The sequence below is a fragment of the Leptodactylus fuscus genome, chromosome 6 (genome assembly GCF_031893055.1).
Source record: "Leptodactylus fuscus isolate aLepFus1 chromosome 6, aLepFus1.hap2, whole genome shotgun sequence".
Taxonomy (NCBI): domain Eukaryota; kingdom Metazoa; phylum Chordata; class Amphibia; order Anura; family Leptodactylidae; genus Leptodactylus; species Leptodactylus fuscus.
The window spans coordinates 36,729,470-36,747,631 of record NC_134270.1 but is presented as its reverse complement, the minus strand read 5'-3'; the positions used below and the strand labels follow the sequence as shown (position 1 = coordinate 36,747,631).

The 18,162-nt window shown below is 42.1% G+C and overlaps 1 protein-coding gene across 1 annotated transcript in view; it reads right to left on the bottom strand.

Moving 5' to 3' along the window:
- Positions 1–17,328, bottom strand: part of LOC142209477 (transmembrane protease serine 4-like) — a 31,736-nt gene extending 14,408 nt beyond the window's left edge. Inside the window, exons 1-2 of the mRNA XM_075278470.1 lie at positions 17,199–17,328; positions 1,459–1,507 (exon numbers count right to left, since the gene is read on the bottom strand). Of these exons, the coding sequence (XP_075134571.1) occupies positions 1,459–1,507; positions 17,199–17,201 (52 nt within the window). The 5' untranslated portion in view covers positions 17,202–17,328. The remainder of the gene's footprint in view (positions 1–1,458; positions 1,508–17,198) is intronic.
- Positions 17,329–18,162: the final 834 nt, after the last annotated feature.

Below are 18,162 nucleotides of genomic sequence, written 5' to 3'. Positions count from 1 at the left end.
AATATCCAAACCAATGTTATCAATGAGAAATCTAAAAATATCTAAAATGGTAGACAACTGAATTCACCTACTTTATATGTATATACTATCAATTTCTATACAGATTAGATATAAAGTAATGCAGTGACCACACTTTGTGTGTGACACTGTAGAGCATTGTTTTATGGCAGCTTATTACTATCGCCCTAACACAGTAGCAATCTTTATCTGTCCTGTTCCATGCAGTTGTATAAAGGCCAGTGTAAACAAGCACCGATTAGCGTATTCTATCCTCGATGAGTGCTTGCCCCACCCCCACCTGAGCATTGACCCATGTGAAGGAGCCCTTAAGTAACCAGTTCGAACTCAATGCTACACAAGAAGCGAAAGACCTGTCAGGGTGACAATGGACACTTCTCCTTGTGCTTAGCTCTATTATGAGTATAATATAAGTATTTCATGCTACCCCTACTGAGGGCATCAAAAATCTACTGACAGGTTCCCATTAAAGAGGATCTTTCACCACCCTGACCAACTCCAACTCTTTGCATATATCAATAGCGGCCACTATCACGGTTCACCAATTCTGACACAGGTGGGAGGTTTTGTTCTCTAGCCCCACCATTCCTGAGCAATTTGAGCAGTTAATTTCAGCCCTAATGAGGCTCTCTACTGTCAGGTGGATGGTCCTGAGCTGGGGCAGAAGGTCTAAGACCGCCCACCTGACAGTAGAAAGTCTAGTTAGCATTATGGGGAATGAACAGAAATGATTGCCTGTTTAGATGTTAGATAACTGCAATAGAGTTGGTGGAAGTGGTGTAAAGTCTCCTTTAATTGTCGTGAGGAAGCTCAATTGTTTTTGCTAACAGATGGTTATATATTACATGTGAATGATGTTCTATTCAGGAGCAATTTTATATGAATGCGATAAACAGGGCAGACGAGGGTTGAAAGTCCAAGTTGTTGCAATGGCTGGAAAACGTTGCTTTGACACATCATCATCGTCATGGTGCAGATCTGACATACAAACACAACATACACCAAAGAAGGCTAAGGCTAGTATAAGGCTAGGATTCCATAGTGCACCTAACCCTGCCCACCAGCAAATGCACAAATCTGCGGGGAACTTGAGGTGTCACCTGTAAATGTGCGCAGCCATTGACCACTGCAGTTGGGCGGTTTTGGCTGTGTCTATTTCCCATATCATAACAACCCAGCCTAAAACTTATTCTCATGTACAAATGTGTCCTCATGAGGTTACTTCAAATGGTTCTTGCATGACTATATTTGTTTTAAGCAAACAACTTGAGACTCCTTCATACGTAATGTTATACATCACTGGGTCCCGGTCATGTATGTGTCTATACTCAATAGTCCTATTGTGTTTGACCATAGTATAATTAAAGCTATCAGATGAGCACACACCCTTAAAGGGCTCTGCGGCTTCTAATGTCGATCCTAACAACGTCTTCGTCTTACCTGTTCTGTTCAGAGGAGATGCAATATCTACTTCCTCGTCTCCTCTACTCTGCAAAAACAAAAAGGAGAAGTTTAAGATGGGTCATACTGCACCTTGGTAACCTTATAGTCACAGACATCATCTATTACTGTGGGTCCACCTTACACCAGCTGATTGTGAACGGCTCCTGCCTCTTAAAGGGAACCTGTGAAGTTGACAATGTTATGTAACCTGCATAAAGCAGGAGGATCGGAGAGGAAAATTTCACATTTCTGCATATTTCAGACGTCACAGTCCAGCGGGCGACTCTAGACAGAGATTGGCAGCCACTTGTGTATGCACAGCCATACAGGAAAGGCTCATCGCTTAAGACTCCGCCCACCAGACTCCTAAATAAGGGGTCATGGGCAACATACCATTTAACAAGGAAAACCCTTTAGGAATACAATATGTTACCAGATGACAACAATACCAAAGAATGATGAATAAAATCCACAAAAGTCAGAACCAAACAAAATAAGTGCTATATTAGTTCCAGGTATATTACTCTTGTAAAGTTACACCTAGTTTCATGCTGTTGTTTTGTCAGCATTTTTGCTGCACATATGCCTTTAAAAACCTGAGCTATAGTTCCTACCAATAGACATGTTTTTCCAGTTTTGACTAGGTCATACCTTGGGGAGTGGAAATCGGCATTCTTTCCATTTGATCATTGTTATTCAATCTACTTTCTTGTTTTAGATTATCAGATTATATTACGACTTCCAATTTGAATCCACATTGATGGTGCATGTTATGGGGCAGGATAAGGCTAGGTTCACGTCTGCATTGTAGTCCTGTGGGTGGTCCTACTCAGTGACCACCATCTCTGAATGTGCATTTATATAGGGAAGGCTGTCAATAACAGAGGATATCGCTTACTGGACTCCTAAGTAATGCACATGTAGGAGTCCATGGGTAAAATGTCTAGCAAGAGACCCTTTAACCATATATTCAATTTTAATATTTTTCCATATCACTAAATAGTTCATCCTACTGGACTCCTAAGTATGGAAAGAGTCTTCTGGGTGGTCCTACTCAGCAACTGACAGCCAACTCTGCACATTCATACAGTAAAGGCTATCAATTCCAGATATGACTGCCCACTGGACTCCTAAGCATAAGAGGAGAAGGAAGTGGAAATATTAATATATGTAATATAATGAATAATATATGTTACAATGGCCGACTAACTTATGTGTATGGGGACATCCCAACTCCCCTCTGACCAATGATGTTTGGGGACGAGGGAGTAGGCATGTCTGATATTTTTGCTCCGACGAGAAATAAGACATCTCTAGTGGTAGTCTACTCCTCTAAGAACACATTCGTACTTGGCTCAGGTTAGGTTCACATCTGCATCGGGCACTCCATTGTTCAGGTCCACCAGGGACCCCAAATTGACTACGTGGGTCGGAGGACGCCTTTTTTGCTAGCACCACAACTCACTACGAGTGTGCAGAACCACTGTTACTTTACACCAGGGACCCACAACATTGCAGAGTCGGATCACTGTTACAGACACCGGCAGAGCCCATTGACTGTAATGGGGTCCACTGGGTGTCTGTAGTTTCAAAACTGAACCAGCAGAGAAAAAAGTCCTCCATGAGAGAAGTTATAGGAAACCCAATGCCTAATGTAGCACGGAGCATTGCCTGTGGGAACAAGAGTGATGTCTGCGTGTAAGCTCCAGGTGACTGAAGTCCAGACTAAGTGTCCTTTATCTCCTGTGTATTCATCACTTATCTTGTTTACCTACAATTAAGACTTGTAATGTTTCAGTTCTGATATTCAAGAGCCTCTTGTGGTTTTATTTATGACACTACACCATGCAACAACTTGGCTAAGGATGGAAGGACACTGGAGACAGACAAAAATGTAACGGATATGATAGTTGCCAAAAATCACATGTTCTATAGCCTGGTGGAGTAGAGGGATTCCTCATCTGGACTGCAGGGACCCCTTCCCCACAGCAGGTTAAGGACTGTGTTAGTGGATCGCAACCTTGGTGGGACGACATTTACTTAGTTGCTGTGAGTTGGGAGGAACCAACATTCAGAGAGTCTGATTTTCAGTATTATAATCTACGTCCCCAATTTAAAATGAGTTTGTATATCTGTATGATTGAATATATATTAGAACAAGCTATATAAGTTATATAAGTTGGATTCTAATATACAGTTTGAGTTAGTTTCTGGAACAATGTAGTTAACTTAATGATGCAGATCTATTACCAATATCAAAAAGTGGGACGTTTAGAGAGCAAAGGACAGAAGGACTTGGGTCAAACGTAGGGACATTTGTAAGGTATTTGTCTCATATCAAGTAAAGACCAAAGAGTAGGGTTGAGTGATTGGGAAAGATCAGATCCCGATTGGATATCGAGCAAATTTCACGATCGGCTGGAAAATAAGATTTTAAATACGATCCTGAAATCTCAAGATCGGCTCAACCCTACTCCATAAACAAAGTAACTAAGGTTGAGCGATCGGGATTGGGAAAGATCGGATCCCGATCAGCGATCGAGCAAATTTCATGATCGAGATCGGCTGGAAAATGATCGAAAATCGGATTTTAAAAACGATCCTGAAATTTCAAGATTGGCTCAACCCTACCCAAAGAGAGTTATATGAGACACTCGGATGACAGAATACCTGAGGAGCAAGGCATACAGAGTTATTTGCTTCTCTGTCATGGGAGTAGAGCTTCCCATTGTCAGGGATGATAACAGAGTATCCAGGAGATGGAAGAAGGTAAAGATTAGCCTTCTTAGTTATGCAGCCTTAGGGTGCATGCACACTACGTAACGCCGGGCGTGTATGAGAGCCGTACACGCCGGCGTTACAGCAGGGCTGCCGAACACTTCCCATTCACTTCAATGGGAGCTCTCGTAAACGCCGCTGTTACGAGCGCTCCCATTGAAGTGAATGGGAAGTGTTCGGCAGTCTGCTGTAATGCCGGCGTGTACGGCTCTCATACACGCCCGGCGTTACTCAGTGTGCATGCACCCTTATGGGGTAGAGAGTGGACGGCCATAGACAGGGCCCCTACCCAAGACACGTTAAAACGGCATTTATTTGACTATTATACTTATTTCACTGACCATCGAGGAATTACTTTAGCATGTCCCATGATATGACCCCTTGCTAGCTGTAGTATAACGTCTAGGTGTCTCCAGGGTGAAGGTGCTATATAAAAACAGCCTTTGCAACTTTTTGCTATCCGTGTCATCCCAGAAAGTAGCTATTGTATCACAAAGTGAGTTTGGTAGGGAGCGTTGCCCGTGCTAACAGAAATATTGCCTCTGGCTTGTGTATCTGGCCTCCAGGTGACACTGAAGTTACGTGCCATAGAATATTTAACCTTCTGCAGGTGACTTGTCTTGTTTACGTACACTCAAGTTTAGTAAAGTTTCGGTTCAGTATTGAAAGGCGTCTGGTGTTTTTTCCATTTTGACACTACACCGCCAGGTCTGTCTGTGGGGGAGCTCTGCACAATGGCTGGATGAGATATTACATATGGACACATTTAGTCAATGGACTCACCAATTTTAAGTTGAACTATCATTTCATCTAAAGCACAATTTCCTGCAAAAAGATCAAAACATCTGCATTCATATCACCTCCAAGTCTCCTCCCAAGTGACAAATAACAACTAAGTGAGACTCAAAGGCTATACATATTAATGATCTAGCCTTAGGATAGGACATCAACATCAGATTGGTGGGGGTTTGACATCCAGCAACCATTCAGTCATCTGTTCTCAGCAAACTGATACACAGAGAATGGAGCAGGAAGCAAACAGCGCTGTTCTGTGTATAGTGGCCAATCACAGTTACTGCAGCTTATCGTCCATGGTTTGGTCACTACACAGAGAAAAGAGTTGTCTGCTTCCTGCTCCATTCTCTGTGTATCAGCTGCTGAGAACACATGATCAATGGGGGTGTAAGATGTCCTGGTAATGATAATATATCTAACCTGAGAAACCCCTTTAAAGAGGACAGGTGAACTCCCCAGACATGTCTATTTTAGGAAATACTTGCATTCCCTATATATTAACAATTCTGGATATATTTTATATCTCTGCATTGTGATTTCTCTCTGTTATTCCTCCTGGAAATGTATGAATAAATTGACAATTGGGCGATACCATTTTTCATATGAAAAGGGCAGGTTTCGTCCGAGTCCGACACCAATATTTTCGTGTCCTGATTTCTTATAGCACTAATAAAGAACGTGATCTGCAAGGAGAGTGCGTGACCTATACGACAATAAAATGACAATTGCCAGCAAACCCGTCGTAAATATTGTTTTGAAATTCTCCGACTTCTCCTATGGTAAGGTGATTTATGAAGCAGTTATCAGTAGTGAGTCACTAGGTTAGCACCCAACAGGTAGGTGGAGATCACGTTGTTCAGTAATCATACCTGGATCGACGCCTGGGCTGCTGCCAGGTTTTGTCTGTGTTACTTGTTGTAATATGTTTGATTCCATTGTACAAATGGAATGTGCTTTATTTTAATAGACTTCATGCCTATCGTGTGCCAGAAAATGCTGAATAGATGACAAATACTATAAACGGCAGATAAAGAAATAGTCGAAAGTGATTGAGATTGATCAGATGTAGATCAGCTAAGAAACAGCCGCCAAGAAAAGACAATAGGAAAGATTTATAAAAAACTAACGCAAGCAAAAAGTTATGAGTCACCCAGACCAACCAGATGGTTCATTTTATTTTGCAATAATTTTGGTAAAAGTCTCCAGTCTGGGATGTGCCAGAGGGGGCACCAAGAAAACACTTTGCAGGGCAGTGATTGGAAACTTTTACCCTATGTAAAGGAAATCTTAGCTGTGACTCTATTACACCTATTGACCCAGTTGACAGTTAGCTAGGTTCTTGTACCATATATTCACAGTGAGCTTGGTTCTTGTACTGTATTTAGGCAGTAAGCTGGGTTCTTGTACCATATATACACAGTAAGCTTGGTTCCTGTACTGTATTCAGGTGGTTAGCTAGGTTCTTGTACCATATATACACAATTAGCTTGGTTCTTGTACCGTATTTAGGCAGTAACCTGGGTTCTTGTACCACAAATACAAAGTAAGCTTGGTTGTTGCAGATCATTTTATACACTTTAGAATGGTAGAGATCACACAAGTTTCATACAGCACAGGACCCATGATTGTCTTTATCTACCGCCTTGTTAAAGGTTTAGCCTCATTACAGCTTCTCTAACCCGTAGCATTTTCTTGTGATCACCAGGGGAAGATACATGTGGCTGAAAGTAGTGACCCTGTGTTCTAGCCCAATAACGTTTCACCTGTAAGATGTCCTCATATGGCATATGCACAGGGGTTATTTTCATAAGACAGCCCCTTTAAATATTTGATCTTAACAGCAACTGTGAGATTTTCACAAACAATGTTTTTGAAGCTGTAAAGGGGTACTCCAGCTCCTATTTTTTAACCCTTCCAAATGCTTACAATACATATACTCACATGTCTGGCAAAGACTGTTCACCTGAATGGAGACTCTCCACTGGATCCCTGACCAATCGGACAGGTAAGTATACCATGTGCGCTATTTTAAGCCTTACAGTGTTAAACATAGGAGCAGGAACACCCCTTTAAATGGTCACAGAAGATGCACTATCATAAGTTATCTCAAGGTGCTTATTTACGTGAGAATTTCCTGCTAGAAGATTACAATTTTTGGTCGACCCTGTGGATGACCTAATACATGTAATGGAGATTCCTAAATTTCTTTGCTACAAATTTATTGTGTAAAACCACATTAGTCTGCTTTCAACACATGTAGCAATAGGTTATAGTTTATATTCGGTGTCTAAAATTTCTCTGCGTAAAATAAATAAATAAAAAATGTGTAAAAATACAAAGATCGCACAAGTCATATGCACACAATGCAGATTGATGTGAAATATTTCCAAAAATAAATCACGTCACAAGAGGTGCCAATACTTTTGCATATAAAGTATATACATCCATCTTATATTAGAGGTTATATAGTCAGCCTTATACAGGAAAGCCACAAAAGCTGAATAGTTAATCCATTGTGGCAGGGAGCACGGAGCGTACATGCTGCAAGTCCCCGAGGCCTAGAGCATCATACGCGGGGACCAGGGAGACAAGGCTCGGGTTGCTAAGAGTCCATGGAAACAAATCCCAGAATCCTCGGGATAGCACAGTCATATTTCTCAGCAGATTCTGCATCTTTTATACTAAGGGGATATAGAAAAGTTCCAGGAAGAAAAAGCAACATGGAACTGTCTGCAATGAGGATGCATCTGTGTATAACACAAGTCCAAAGTTACTGAGGACCTCCATATTAAGACGAAGATTCTGGGAATAAATCAGGTACGTGTGCTAAATAGATCAATTGCTAGATTTTAGGCATGGCAAATACATATGCATTTGCTTTGTGCAGAGGCGTAACTTAAAGTTCCTGGGTCGGGTGTGAAAAATCTGTAATGGGGTCCCTATATAACATGTGCCATTTTGAATAGTAGTAATTTATGTGGCAGCCGGACCTCCGAGGCTCCCTCAGGTGCCAGGGCCAGGTAACGACTGCTACTCTGTACCCCCTATAGTGACACCCACGGGTGTTAAGTTATCTTCATGGGTAAACCCTATGAACAATGAGTAAGGTAAGCATGGATAGGTGCCAGGTGTACACTGAACAGAAAATGCGTGATTCCTAAATCTAGATGATACCGTAAGCGGTCTGCAGCTATTACCGGCTGTGTGCTCTGATAGCTTGTACTTGTTTGCTTCCGCTTGCATCAATGGTTGGCTTAAAATATTACCATTTTGTCAAAGTACTAACAAAATCAAGGTACACAAAGGGATATGGTTATCCAAAAAGTGACAATGTTAACAGTTTGTCACCTAGACAACTATTTGTGGTCTGGATAATACAGTCCATGTGACGCATTTCCCAGCTTTATTGGGTCTCATCTGAAACAAACCCATTGCCTGATAGTGATCGCTGAGGATTATTATTATTATTTATTTATATAGCACCATTAATCCCATGGTGCTGTACATTATTATATTAATCCCATGGTGCTGTACATTATTATATTAATTCCATGGTGCTGTACATTATTATATGAATTTCATGGTGCTGTACATTATTATATTAATTCCATAGTGCTGTACATTATTATATTAATTTCATGGTGTTGTACATTATTATATTAATTCCATGGTGCTGTACATTATTATATTAATTCCATGGTGCTTTACATTGGAGGGTTTAGATACAGTACACAAAATATACAGAATAAATATAATACTAACAATGACTGACTGGCACAGTGGGGTAGAGGGCCCTGCCCGTGAGGGCTTACAATCTATGGGGGAAGAGGGATAGAGACAAAAGGTGAGGTGGAGACTGTACAGATGGCAGTGCAGTGATAGTGTTATTGGAGGTTGTAGGCCTTCCTGAATAGGTGAGTCTTCAGGGCCTTCTTGAAGCCTGTGATTGTGGGGGTCAGTCTTATGTGTCTTGGCAAGGAGTTCCAGAGTATGAGGGATGCATGGGAGAAATCTTGGAGATGGTTGTTTGAAGAGTAGATAAGAGGAGAGCAGAGTAGGAGGTCTATGGAGGACCGGAGGTAGTGGGAGATTAGGTCAGAGATACTGTATATGGAGGGGACAGGTTGTGGATGGCTTTGCATGTGTAAGCTCCAGCCGAAATATGGGCCTGCTGTCCATTACTAAGAGCGTTATTTGAGCACAGGACACTAGACCTATGGTCAGGCTTCGCTGTGATGTAGAGGGTTTGGTTCAGGTGAGCCAGGGTCGTCTTGGAAATGTTGTCACACATGCCTGTCTTAATTGTTCCTTACAGGCCAGGGAAAGCTTCCTAGGAACAAAGTATGCAAAAAAAAGTTCTCCAATGGGAGGGAGAATGTCTCTCTAGTGTTACTTATTGTGAGGTAGCTATCCTATAAATCGAAGTCCAACAATGTAACAAGCCTTGCAGCACAGGACATGGAGCAATGCTCCCCAAATGGTGGCTCAGGAGCCTCATGTTACATAGTTATATAGTAGATGAGGTTGGATGAAGACATCAGTCCATCAAGTCCAACCTATAACACTACAATCCCCTACAGTGTTGATCCAGGGGAAGGTCCCCGGCATATGGTCCACAGCTGTTGACAGCGGCAAATAACTGTGGACTAGTGGCACCAAGGTCGACAGAGGATTACTAGAATTTGGGACTAGGATCTATTCTAAACCATATCACTGGCAGTTTACAGTAGAGTAAAAGCCATATCAGTCATATCTTTAGCCTCATACTTCATCTGCAGTTTGCATCTTTTTCAGAAGGCTGGACATACGCATCATTTAGTCACAGGCGCATGCATGTGTGCGGGGGAATTGGGCGGCATAGCTATCAGCTGAATGAGCATCTGGTGACAGCAATTAAAGGTGTGTGCGCATCATAAGAACAGACTTCCTTGGGACAGGAGACATGGTATAGTCACAATCTTCAGTCATGGAAGGCAGATAATACCACATGTTGGGAATCTATGAAAGATGATAATTTCCAGACAGCAAAACTTATAGGAAATGAGACTAGAATGAATTTTCTTTGACATCAAAGAGTTGTAAACGTGCAAATGAAATCTGATTATTTCTAATTCATGCAAATTGCTCATGACTGGTTGTTAATCTTTGTAGATGGAAAGTGTTGACATCATTATGATTTAGGAATAATAATTATGCCTGGGGAGAATGAGTAATGGATGCCTTTCCCTCCATCGCTGACAAAAATAAGATGTTGAAAGCATAAAAACAAAATACGAAATAAAAAGAACAAAAATATACAAGATTCCAATCCGTGTCTTGTATTCAATGGCATAACCCTCAATCTTTTCGGAGAAAATATTTCTTGCCACTAGGGGAGCTACTGATTTACAACGTCTTATTGAGTTTAATGGTGGCTGTATAATCCCAATATAGTGATGGAGAATTTGAGCATTTAGCTGGATGTTTGTGTGGAAACAGGAGATTTGGAGAATCAGAAAAACAGAATTCTAACATTAATAAGAATTTTAGACTCCTGGAGATAACTGGCCCCTTCCGGCTTTACGAGCGCTCCCATTGAAGTAAATGGGAAGTGTTTAGAAGCGCTCGCGTGTACGGCTCGGAATGAGCCGAGCGCTTATGCCATGTGAAGGGGCCCTAAGTCTGTACTGAGAATCTCTCTTGCTAGTTTCACACTAGTTTTGTGGGTTTCGCTTAGGGTTTCCATTTTTCGGGCCCCCATCTGCTCAAAAAAATCATAGACTATAATGGGGGCCACCGAGTTTCCACCCAAATTGGCAGAGAGAAATCCTGCTTGACCTTTCTCTCCGCGTATTTTGAGTGGAATGGGGGACCGAGTGTGACCGCAGCCTTAGGGAGTTCCATAGAAATGAATGGAGTAACAGTGCACATGCTCAAGAATGTTGCATTCTAAAAATGGGGGCATGGGTTTTTTTTCTCCTAATCAGGAGGGGTCCCAAAAGTTTGACCCCACTGAACAGTTGGACGTGTTTGGCTAGTTTAGCGATCTGTACTTCAGATTTATGTACTGCCACTTTTTACATAGACTCAAAAATGGTCTCAGTTTTGCTCGATTAAGGGAGTGTCATAGAAAGTAACATTTCAGGACAGAAGTTTTAGACATAGATGCGGCAAACGTATCAAACATCATGCAGCATTTGATAAATGTGGTGCAAAATACAGACGTGGACTCCAACAAAACTGACTTTGAAAATTTCCCTCATAATAAATTCCTCCCCAATGTTTTCCCACCCTACTGTCATAAGTAATGACCAACAATATTGATCCATGAGAAACATTCTCAGTCCTCAAACCCCAAGACGGTAATGTGCAAGTTTCATTTGGATGCAAAACTAGATAGGGGAGATTTTGTATTCAATGCCTGACTTCATATCCACTGCACTGGTAGATTTACGAGGAGACCACACCTCTTCATAAACCCAATGCACCCGCACACTGAAAACTATCAAAATGATAATACATCTAGGTCACCGCCATCTATGAAAGTGGTGTGAATGGCACAAATCAGGAAAAAAAATTAAAATATATCACACAATATTGTCTAAAGCCAGCCATACACAAGAGATGGTTGTTGGCCAATTGCACTGGGACCCGCTGAGCAACTAGTGTGTATGGGGTCCATCCTACTCTTTCCCAGTGGCAGATGTTGGGGGACAGAAGGATCAGGTAGGTAGATTTCAACATGCCCAATCCTTTTGTACTCAGATAGATCAGCCTTCTCCCCTTTCTTAGCACATAAGAGAACATATGCATGTCTTCTTAAACCTAGTATCCAGGTACATGGTGGAGCTGGGCGATATGCAGTAGCTGTTGGCCAAATGGGCTTTCAGCTAACCACCATCACATGTTCATGACCAGTCTGTGACCTTTTAGTCAGTCCTATGTGAAACTAGACGTACAATGATATTTATCTGCAATCCGCAGGTATACAAACATGTCTGAGAGTCAGCATTGTCATGGTGATTATAGCTTAGACTGGTTAGTTTAGCTTCCATTCATACGGAAATGTTGATAGGGCGTCTTACTGTTTTTCTTGGCTAAAACAAAGTCAGTAGCCAGATGACTGAGAACCAGAAGTACAGCAGGTAATGTTTACCCACACTAGCCCCAAACATTGTGGTCTGAAACATCCACATGAAATAATTAGAACATGGACACACTGTAATTGCAAACTTGCTCAGTATATTTTGGACCAAATACAATGTACAGTCATACTAGACTGGTCAGATTTTCCCTTTGTTAGGAGCCCGACACAGTACAGCCCGGCCGGCCACATCAATAAATTGGGAATTACAGCTAATTTCTGGGGTGCACTTGTACATAGTAGATGAGGTTGGATGAAGACATCAGTCCATCAAGTCCAACCTACAACCCTTCATTCCATAGGTTAACTTGGTACACCCCAATAAACCCAACGTCTAAAAAATACCATGAACGCCACTTTTATTAGAGACCCTTATCCTTCTTTGGACATTGGATCCATTTCCCCAGAATGCAGCATAAAATCAAGTGGCATGGATCATTTTCAGTGTAAATCTACTACATAATGGGTCACTCAAGTGGTGTCAACTAGGCATGTCCCTTAACACTAGACTAGCTGGGAACAGGATTTCCAAAACTCCAACTATTTTCTTGTATGGAGGGTACACAGAGAATGGTATGATCAAAAAAAAAGTCAGTGGCGGTGCCGGGGATGTAAACACTTCATTGATGAAATAAGCCAAAGAAGGATGTCAGGAATCATTCTGATGAAAAGTCAAAGCAAAGACTAGCAAATTGCAGCCAAGAACAACGCTGGTGATACAGATAACTGCCTGAAAGCACAACTCGTTCCGTAGCATGGTGGACTATAACAGCAAATGAATAGAGATGAGCGAGTACTGTTCGGATCAGCTGATCCGAACAGCACGCTCCATAGAAATGAATGGATGCACCTGGTACTTCCGCTTTGACGGCGGCCGGCCACTTAACCCCCCCCCGCGTGCGGCTACGTCCATTCATTTCTATGTGAGCGTGCTGTTCGGATCGGCTGATCCGAACAGTACTCGCTCATCTCTACAAATGACCAATCTGAGGACCATGGTCTACTAGAGGAAGACAAAGAGAAAAGCTCAAAAATTGTGTCACTGGGCAGAGGAGAAACATGACCTGATCAGATGAATCCAGATCACTCTTGCACATGCTGAAGGGAGGGGTAGAATTTGGCGCAAGCAGCACAAACCATGATGAATCTTTCCTGTCTGGCGTTACTAGTTCAGACTGGTGAGGTGATGCAATAGGTTTAACTGGCACACCATGTGTCCTCTGATAACTGTGGACGCCATGATGAATTGCTACCATTCTAAAGGCCAAAGGAGGTCCTTCAATCTACTAAAGGGGGGTCTCCCAGTAACCAATCTTTGCAGGTATAGGTGGGCTGTGCTTTTGGCCTCTATATAATACGGTTTCCAAGAAGCAGAGGAGTAGCCTGATGCCTCAGTAACAGGCTTCACCTAAAATATTATACCACCGTCTTGGGGACATTTGGCCATCTTTTCTGCAGATCCATATCAAAAGTGTTTCCTAACAAATATATGCAGGTTTATGTATCAGGATTCTTTATAGGATAATGACAAGTGTAGCATTTTTCTTTACATATGCATTTAGTGCGTCTCGGTCAGCCCTCCGCTGCGGCTGCATTAGGACAAGTCTAATCCACAGTTACTCTGCAATTTGAGAATGTTGTCACGGCCATTTGCTCCCACGTAAGCAGCTAGTATTTACATTGTTGGGTTGGGTAACCTGTCATTTACGTCACATGACCACATTAACCTATCACGGCATTCTGTTGGAAACACATTTCAAATGTATGTGCAAAATAAAATGGTCTTTGTTGCCCAAAGCAACCAATCACAGCACAGCTTTCATGTTGTATTTTGCTCTTGTGAAATGAAAGCTGCACTGTGATTGGTTGCTATACAGCTTTTCTTTTACACATACTGCAATGGAAAAGCAGTGAAAAACAAGTGTTTTTTTTGGTGTTTTTTTCACGTTTTTTTTCAGCTGTGTTTCTGCTACATGTAGCTTAAGGCTAAGGCCCCACATGGTGTCCCGCAGCAAAAAAAAAACGCTGTGGGAAAAAAACGCAGCGGCAACACATCGCGGTTCTTCCCGTTTTAGACAGAAAGTTGGCAGTGGTTTCCTACAAAACTACGGCATCTACAAAACTACGGCTCTGTGTATAGTCCTATTGAAATGTAGGGGTCAGTACTTACATCCGCAATTGCAGTTGCGTGCATGAGGCGTTAGGCTCACACATTTCTCCAATATCCATAAGATATGCCTTAAATGGTGGATATATGGTATCTATTTCCAGAATTGGAAATATCCCTAAGGGTAAGTTCACACAGGGGTTTTTGGTCAGGATTTTGAGGCCGTATCCGCCTCAAAATCCTGACCAAATAGACAGCTGCCATTGAAATCAATGGGAGTCAGTCAGGTATTTTTTCCGGGAGCCGTTTGTTCCGGCTCCCGAAAAAAAGAAGCCACATGCTCATTCTTTCAGGCGCATTCGCCTCGCGACATCCGCCTGAAGACACTCCCTCCCAACTAGGCCCATTGATTTGGGCCTAATCTGGAGCGGAGTGCACGACTGGATGCCGGTACACTGCACCAAAAAACCCTGTGTGAACTTACCCTAAACCCCCGTCCTGCCTGGTGACACACCCATTATAAATTGAGAAGTTGCCGCACATGCATGGCTCTCACCATTCACTTCTATGGTAGTTCCAAATACCGTGAAGTAAGCGTGCAAAGAGCACACAGAGCAGCATAGTATACAGCTTGTACAGGACATCTTGTATATCGGAGCAGCATAGTATACAGCTTGTACAGGACATCTGGTATATCGGAGCAGCATAGTATACAGCTTGTACAGGACATCTTGTATATCGGAGCAGCATAGTATACAGCTTGTACAGGTACATCTGTTATATCGGAGCAGCATGGTATACAGCTTGTACAGGACATCTTGTGTATCGGAGCAGCATAGTATACAGCTTGTACAGGACATCTGGTATATCGGAGCAGCATAGTATACAGCTTGTACAGGACATCTGGTATATCAGAGCAGCAGCTCACAATGAGATCACCATTGTTTGCTAATAATTTTCAGTACATCAGTATCAAAATAGCTCTCAGTGACGCAGATGACAGATAAGAAAGCAGTTACCATCAGGTTCACAGAACCATCATAACAGCAAAACATAATCACAACACTATACACAGTATGTGGACTCATAGGAAATGTATCTCATGTGATCTAAAAGATACTGCTTTTAGCATTCACTGTATTCATCTGCTGCTATGTCACTGCGGTTATCCAGGATACTGCGGCATGTTGCACTTTAAGCTGCCATGGCTGCGGCCAGGTCAGTTGCAAACTCGCAGTGTATGGCCTTAGGATGGGCTCACATTACCATTGTTAATTGTCATTGCTGTCATTCGGCATAGGACATTAACATTGGCAGAGTAACGAACACAGACAGAGCCCCCTCCATCTAGGTTTACGTGACATTTTACAGTCACTGTATGGTGGATGGGATTGTAGCGAATCCCATCCGCACACTACGGGAAAATACACGCAGCAATTTCCAAAACCATTGCAGTTTTGGAAATAGCAGCATGTCGATTATATCTACGGAAAAGCCGGTGATTTCTCTATTGTTATAATTGAAGCAGAAAGTCCACAGAGGAAACCTCTGCAAACTTTCAGTGGAAACCCCTGGGGAAAAATTGCGAAGTGTTGCCATGGTTTTTCCTGCAATGCTTTTTTGCTGTGGCCCGCTACGTGGGGCCTTAGCCTAAGTCACTGTTGACTTTGACTCAAAAAACTGAACCAAAAAAATCAGTTTTTCCGCAACATGAGGTCTCAGCCTAAAGGCTCATTCACACCACAGGGTTCATCGGGCGGCACCTGTAAAACAGGATGTCTGTCCTAGTATTGTATGCTAATGTCATTGATGTCTATTGTGTAGTATGTCTGAATCCACCTAGATTGTCTCCTTTATGAGGGCAGACAATGGCAGTTGTACCATATTTGTACAGTATCTTGTTGTATCCTGGTGTAAGGAAGCATGCACAAGGAGTTCACGCTTGCTCATTCTGAACGTAAAACTCATTCAGAGTGAGCGGTGTAAAAAACAGATCCCATTGACTTGAATAGGTGCCGGAATACAAGCGCTACCCATTGAAATCAATGGGAGGCTTTTTACCTATTGATACACGCGTACGTGAAAGCAATAGGTAAAAAAGCCTCCCATTGACTTCAATTGGTAGCACGTAAGACAGAACCCATTGAAGTCAATGGGATTCTGTTCGACTCCGCTCACTCTGAGCGTGTTTACGTGTCAGAATGAGCGGAGTGTTAACTCCGTGTGAAAGCAGCCTTACATAGTATAGTTTAGTCCACAGTTTCTCGATGCTGAACATAGAGCACGCACATGATAAATTTATTGCCACAAATGAAATCACAGTCCCAGACTCAACCAAATCAAATGAGAACAATATCCAAACTATTGCGACCAGAGTAATGAACCAATTCATTTTCGTAGCTGTATTGATAATCCCTCGAAATATCCACCTAAGAGCTCATTCACACTTGTGTAATATAGATACGTATTCATTTCTTTTCTTGAGAAAACAATAAGTTTTAATGAGTCTATTCACAATTCAGTTTTAGTTTGTTTGTTTTTTTACATCCATACACTGGATACGTATAAGTACCTTATACACGCAAAACAAAAATTTCAATGGATACGTATAGGTACCTTTCTAGGGTTGAATTTCAAAAAGCATTTTCCATGTAACATGGTTCACGTGTATTTGTCTAGTTTTTCTCCTCCATATACCAACATTATAATAAGAGCTACAAAATTAGCTACATTTGTAACAAGACAAAAAAGAAACATAAACTCAGAACAGAAACTGATACAATACAAAAGCAGAACAATCCATTGTGATCCGTATCTTGCCAGTGTGAATGAGCCTTAAAATCCAGAACATAAGAAACTCAAGTCTGTCTCTACCTGGAATGAATTACACGGGCTTTAAACACAATCTGATGAGTGAAGCTGCCGCACACTTACCATGGTGATACAAGAAGATCTTAGGACGTCAACCTCTCCACTGATTCCAAAACTTTCAGGACAATGTACCTTGTGATGGCTTCAAAGTCCCGTCTCACGCTTATCTAGCTCAGCATGCCAGTTTCCTTGTTTCCCTTCCTTATCTGCATATCTATTTTATGAAAAAGAAGCAGAAGAGCATTGAAAGTTGTCAAACTGGAATCCCAGCTTTAGCCCTGCCCTGCACACCTTGACTACACAGCTGCTTCCGCCCTGACTCACCTGGACATGTGAGAGGCTGCAGTGACTAGACCTGGCCGTGCTCCTTACTGGAAGCGCCAACAATGGCTGTCAGTCTTCCTCCTCCATTGTAAGGAACAAGGAAGTATATAAATCTGGAATAAATGCACTTTCATGTGTACTCGTGTTCTTGCAAAATATTGCTTGTACTGACAAGTAGCTTGCTCATAGCCAAAAAGATCAATACAATACAAAACAATAACTATAACACTATACGCTGCGTTATTACGGTGACATTAGTCAGCTGGAGACCAAAAGACTTACCTCTTCTTAGGTTTAGTAAGAACCTGGCCATTCTCTGCTCTGAACAACAGCTCCTATATCTGGGTCGGAAGGTCCTGAGCGTTTGGACCATACCCTTCATAAGGCCTTTTTCACTAGACCACATTTCACGTTTGGATGACGTCCGTGCTTTTTCGTTGATGACATACGTATCCATTTCAATGTACTTATTCAGACCTACGGTTAGTGAAAAAATTGGAGCATGGTCGTTTGTCATCACACCCATGAAAGTCTATGGGTGTAATCCATTTTTTACAAACTCGGAGCAAAAAGTTGAACAATAGGAAAAGTTGATCTGTTTTCTACAGTGCAGCGGCATCCAGTCGTGCTCTCCACTCCACCAATGAAGGGGCCTAGTTGGGAGTGTCTTCAGGCGGATTTGCCTCACGAATGAATGAACATG